Source organism: Hyla sarda, chromosome 7 (genome assembly GCF_029499605.1).
Source record: "Hyla sarda isolate aHylSar1 chromosome 7, aHylSar1.hap1, whole genome shotgun sequence".
Classification (NCBI taxonomy): domain Eukaryota; kingdom Metazoa; phylum Chordata; class Amphibia; order Anura; family Hylidae; genus Hyla; species Hyla sarda.
In genome coordinates, this window is record NC_079195.1 from 31045435 (window position 1) to 31051434 (window position 6000).

The 6000-nt window shown below is 46.1% G+C and overlaps 1 protein-coding gene across 1 annotated transcript in view; it reads right to left on the reverse strand.

Annotated features, from left to right (window-relative positions):
• IFFO1 (intermediate filament family orphan 1) overlaps positions 1-4947 on the reverse strand; it is a 71565-nt gene extending 66618 nt beyond the window's left edge. Inside the window, exon 1 of the mRNA XM_056529405.1 lies at positions 3944-4947. Within this exon, the coding sequence (XP_056385380.1) occupies positions 3944-4512 (569 nt within the window). The 5' untranslated portion in view covers positions 4513-4947. The remainder of the gene's footprint in view (positions 1-3943) is intronic.
• Between the last annotated feature and the right edge of the window lie 1053 nt (positions 4948-6000).

The following is a 6000-nucleotide window of genomic DNA, read 5'->3' on the forward strand; positions in this document are numbered from 1 at the left end:
GGACTTCCATTACATCTTCTGATCGCATTACTGCTGCAGAGATTACCCAGGAGTTTTAAACATCCTTCCTGGAGCAATGTCATAGTAAAGTACAAATTACTGTCTGGGCTCCGCTGTTTTACTTTTGGACTGCAGAGATAATAGGTATTGGGACAGCCTGCATGGGACTTCCGGTACATCTTCAGATCGTGTTACTCTCAGGCTGCAGAGATTGCCCAGGAGTTTTAAACATCCTGCCAACAGACCAACATCATGGTAAAGTAGGAATTGACTGTCCGGGCTCTGATGCTTTACTCCCGGGACATCCCGCATGGGACTTCCATTACATCTTCTGATCGCAATACTGCTGCAGAGATTACCCAGGAGTTTTAAACATCCTTCCTGGAGAAATGTCATAGTAAAGTACAAATTACTGTCTGGGCTCCGCTGTTTTACTTTTGGACTGCAGAGATAATAGGTATTGGGACAGCCTGCATGGGACTTCCGGTACATCTTCAGATCGTGTTACTCTCAGGCTGCAGAGATTGCCCAGGAGTTTTAAACATCCTGCCAACAGACCAACATCATGGTAAAGTATGAATTGACTGTCCGGGCTCTGATGCTTTACTCCCGGGACATCCCGCATGGGACTTCCATTACATCTTCTGATCGCATTACTGCTGCAGAGATTACCCAGGAGTTTTAAACATCCTTCCTGGAGCAATGTCATAGTAAAGTATAAATTACTGTCTGGGCTCTGCTGTTTTACTTTTGGACTGCAGAGATAATAGGTATCGGGACAGCCTGCATGGGACTTCCGGTACATCTTCAGATCGTGCTACTCTCAGGCTGCAGAGATTGCCTAGGAGTTTTAAACATCCTGCCCCTGGAACAATGTCATGGTAAAGTAAGAATTATCTGTCCAGGCTCCGCTGTTTCTGGTCACAGAGATTGTCAGTATCGGGATATCCGTAAAGTTTCATTTATTCTGTTTTTTACATATAACATGTACTAAGTTTAATTAAAATATCTCCACCCATTCGGAAGTTATGCTGAAATATACATATACACATATATACACACATACGTTGTGTCTATCTATGTAGATTACCTCTGTGCTGAACATTTATATCAATTTACTTATTCGTCTATAGAAGTGGTCTTCAACCTGCGGACCTGCAGATGTTGCAAAACTACAACTCCCAGCATGCCCGGACAGCCGCTGGCTGTCCGGGCATGCTGGGAGTTGTAGTTTTGCAACATCTGGAGGTTCGCAGGTTGGAGACCACTGGTCTATAGTATATAGCCTGCTCTACAAGACAAATTCCTCCAGTCAGCATGTACATGTAATGCATGATTTATGGACAATCTTTATGACTTCACCAAACAATCACCACTAAAACCTCATCTCACCCCTCCCCGGTCTTCAGAATGGCTTACGTTTAGTCTTGTGTAAAGTGCAAGCTCTGTGGCCCAGGATCACAGTGTTCATATGTTCATAGCTGTAGGTATAAGAATACATACCCATTCTGCAATGCATTGATCCTACCATTTAAAGGGGTACTCCGGTGCTTACACATCTTTTCCCCTATCCAAAGAATAGGGGATAAGATGCCTGATCGTGGGAGTCCCGCCGCTGGGGACCCCCGGGATCTTGCACGCGGCACCCCGCTTGTAATCAGTCCCTGGAGCGTGTTCGCTCCGGGTCTGATTACGGTCGACCGCAGGGTTGGCAGCGTGTGACGTCACGCTCCGCCCCTCAATGCAAGCCTACGGGAGGGGGCGTGATGGCTGTCACTCCCCCTCCCGTAGGCTTGCATTGAGGGGCGGAGCGTGATGTCACACGGGGGCGGAGGCGTGACGTCACACGCCGCCGACCCGGTGGTCGCCTGTAATCAGACCCGGAGCGAACACGCTCCGGGGACTGATTACAAACGGGGTGCCGCGTGCAAGATCCCGGGGGTCCCCAGCGGCGGGACCCCCGCGATCAGGCATCTTATCCCCTATACTTTGGATAGGGGAAAAGATGTGTAAGCACCGGAGAACCCCTTTAAATTCTTATTTCTACGCACCCTTCAAGCCCATGTGCTGCAGCTTTTCTGTCTGGAAGGGACCTGTAGTAATGTTCATCCTAAGCCTCCTTATTCATGAATCTTACACTTTAATTATTATGGAACACAGGCAGATTAGTAGGAAAGAGCTACAGATAAGTGCAGGGCATATACATGGTAGTCAGAGTCACCTAGGGGGACATTTATAAAACCTTGCTTTAGTCCTCTTCTTTTTAGTTATTTTTTTCCGACTGCCGTTTTGCTTACATGCGACAAATTTAACATTATGTCGCACGAGCTTAATAAATTTGTCGCACGTAAGCAAAATCTTGAAATCTGCCACAGATAAGCAAAAATAGGTGAGGTATTTTAGTAAGCCAGGATTTTCCTGGAGTAAATGTAAGAAAACTTTTACTCTATTGCGACTTTTTTGCGACATTCGCATTTCATAAATCTCTAACTACCGTAAGCTGATTTCCTTACAAAAGTTGCAATCAATATTTTTGCTTTTCTCGCTTTGAAGAACGATTGTCGCAAAGAAAAATGTGACTTTTTAGCGGCAAATATAAGAAGAAAAAAAACGGGTAAACACTTTTATGAATGTCCCCCATAGTAACTTAGTTTGTAAGGTTTAAAAAAAAAAAAGAAGAGAGTCCATCGAGTTCAACCTATAACTCTACCGTATTGATCTAGAGGAAGGTAAAAAAAAAAAAAAAAAAACATGATGCTGATGCCAATTGCCCCATGACAGAGGAAAAACTCCTTCCTGACCCCAATATGGCATCAAAATAAATCCCAGGGTGAACTTTCTATCCCTGTAAATTTTGTATCCATAACCGTAACCTGTAATATTATAGTTTTCCAGAAAAACGTCCAGATCCCCCTTGAACTTGTATGTTGAGTCAGACATCACAACATCATGAGGCAGAGAGTTCCATAATCTCACTGCTCTTACAGTAAAGAATCCTATCTAACAACTGTAGGCAAAAAGTTATGGAGGTTTCTTGTGGTTGTTACCTGTGGTGTTAGACTGAGATCTGGTGTGACACAGGAGAATAGGGGCAGGGAATGCTGGATAACTCCGATCCCATATAACATTTTTTTTAAACTGGGGGTCAAACCCTTTGGACATTTTAAAGGCGACCATTGGTGGTGACCACCCAACATGTACGATATTCTGGAATGGTTCTGAAGACTATTATGTGAGATCCCCCAACATGTACGATATTCTGGAATGGTTCTGAAGACTATTATGTGAGATCCCCCAACATGTACGATATTCTGGAATGGTTCTGAAGACTATTATGTGAGATCCCCCAACATGTATGTATTATATTCTGGAATGGTTTTGAAGACTATTATGTTAGATCCTCCAACATGTATTATATTCTGGAATGGTTCTGAAGACTATTATGTGAGATCCCCGAACATGTATTATATTCTGGAATGGTTCTGAAGACTATTATGTTAGATCCTCCAACATGTATTATATTCTGGAATGGTTCTGAAGACTATTATGTTAGATCCTCCAACATGTATTATATTCTGGAATGGTTCAGAAGACTATTATGTGAGATCCTCCAACATGTATTATATTCTGGAATGGTTCTGAAGACTATTATGTGAGATCCCCCAACATGTATTATATTCTGGAATGGTTCTGTAGAACATTACGTGAGATCCCCCAACATGTATTATATTCTGGAATGGTTCTGAAGACTATTATGTGAGATCCCCCAACATGTATTATATTCTGGAATGGTTCTGAAGACTATTATGTGAGATCCCCCAACATGTATTATATTCTGGAATGGTTCTGTAGAACATTACGTGAGATCCCTCAATTTAGGGACTTCGAAGGAAAAAGTCCAGTTGGAATTAATATGCACATAATGTACAGATCTGGTCCTTACCTCTGCTTGTAGGCATCTCGTTCCCTCTTGACCTTCCCCAAAACATTGTACAGAGCTCTGATCTCAGGGGTGATGGTGTCAATCTGAACTCCGACCCCGTCGGCGTGACCCCAATAAGCTCCACATCCAGCGCCAACTGAGCTCACATCGGACCTGGTCATCAGCCTCCGTGCCCCGTACACCCATGGTTGAGGAGGGGGGGGCGTCGGGGTCGGACGGGTGAGCCCCAGAAGAGGCGGCGGTAAAATGGGCCCCACAAAGCCGGTCTGGACTGCTTGGTCCCTGGTGATGGGCCCTGCTCCCTGGGCTCTCTCCAACGCCCTCTCCAGAGAGCGGTTCCTACGTTCCAGCTCATGAACCTTGGCCAAGAAGCAACGGAACCTCAAGTTCAGGGTCTTCAAGACGCTGATGTTGGAACCAAAGTCATTGCGCAAAGCCGAGGCCCCCCCACCTTGGGCATAGGGGGCTCCTAGCAGCGACGATTGCGGAGGTGATAGGGGGCTGTCCCCCGACTGCAGAGGAGAATCCGACGAGACCAGGAGGAGATTGGGGGTTAAGAGCGGATTCATAGCCGGACTATTCTCAGCACTGCAGAGAGGAGGGGAGGACCAGCAGAAGCAGGAGGATGGTGGTGGTGGTGGTGGTGGTGGGAGGGGGAGTCACATCATCATCATCCTCTATGTATGTGAGGACAAGGGGCGAGGGAGATCAATGGAGGAGAGGGGGATGCAGAGCGATAGAGGGAACAGGGAAGAGAAGAATATGATGACTGGAGGGAGAGGAGGAATGGGCTGGAGGAACAAGACACATCAGCGGTGACGTACAGGGAGAGGGGGGGACATTCCTGTTTTCTTCACCGCAGGCAACACACAGACCAACTGCAGTGAGTGGGGGAGGACTAAAGAAGGGACACAGGGAGAGATGGGGAGAAAGAAAGGGCACGCTCCTCCCTGGGTCACCACAATGAGGGCAAAACTACAAAATCATGGAGGGAATAGGATAACAGAGCCTGAGGATACAATGATGGGGGAGATAGACCAAACTGGTGCAAAGGAGAAGAGGAGCAGCTTCCCATAGCAACCAATCAGGACGTGGCTTACATTCGAAAATAAATGGCATATGACAGCTGGGAGCGGACTGGTTGCTAAGGGCAACCAGATCTGACAAATTACCCCCAATCTCTTCTATGGGGTCAAGACAGATCGGTCACATGAATGAGCAGTGTTTTTCAAACAGCCTGTTTGCAAAACTACGACTCCCAGCATGCCCAGACAGCCAAAGGAATCTGTCCGGGAATGCTGGGAGTTGTAGTGTTGCAACAGCTGGAGACACGCTGTTTAGAAAACACTGAGTTTGAGACTGGTGGGGCTGCATTTGTTGCAAAACTACAACTCCCAGCATGCCCAGACAGCCAAAGGCTGTCTGGGCATGCTGGGATTTGTAGTTTTGCAACAGCTAGTGAAACACTGTTTGGAAAACATTGAATTAGAGTCACAGCCATAGACTGGTGTGTCTCCAGCTGTTGCAAAACGAAACCGTAAGACTGTCTGGGCATGCTGGGAGTTGTAGTTTTGCAACAGATGGGGAGAGGCTGTTTGGAAAACACTGAATTAGAGCCTCAACCCAAGACTGGTGTGTCTCTAGCTGTTGCAAGACTACAACACCCAGCATGCCCAGACAGTCTTTGGCTACATGGCCATGCTGGGAGTTGTAGTTTTGCCATAGCTAGTGATGCACTGTTTGGAATTAGAGTCCCAACCTGAGACTGTCTGTTTAGGGAGTGGGGATCGCTATATCATAATTCGGCATCTGTGGGATCAGACAAGTGGCAGATTATGGTGCGCTCGCGCCTCATTTTTGTTTCCGTTTAACGTGAATGTTTTTAGGGCTTTGGCTGTCCGGGCATGCTGGGAGTTGTAGTTTTGCAACAGTTGGAGGCACCCTGGTTGGGAAACACTGTGCAGATACTGCAGTGTGCCATACGTTTCCCGTTGATTTATGGAGTTTTTATTTTTATATATATATATATATATACGATTATATACGATGCTTTTGTA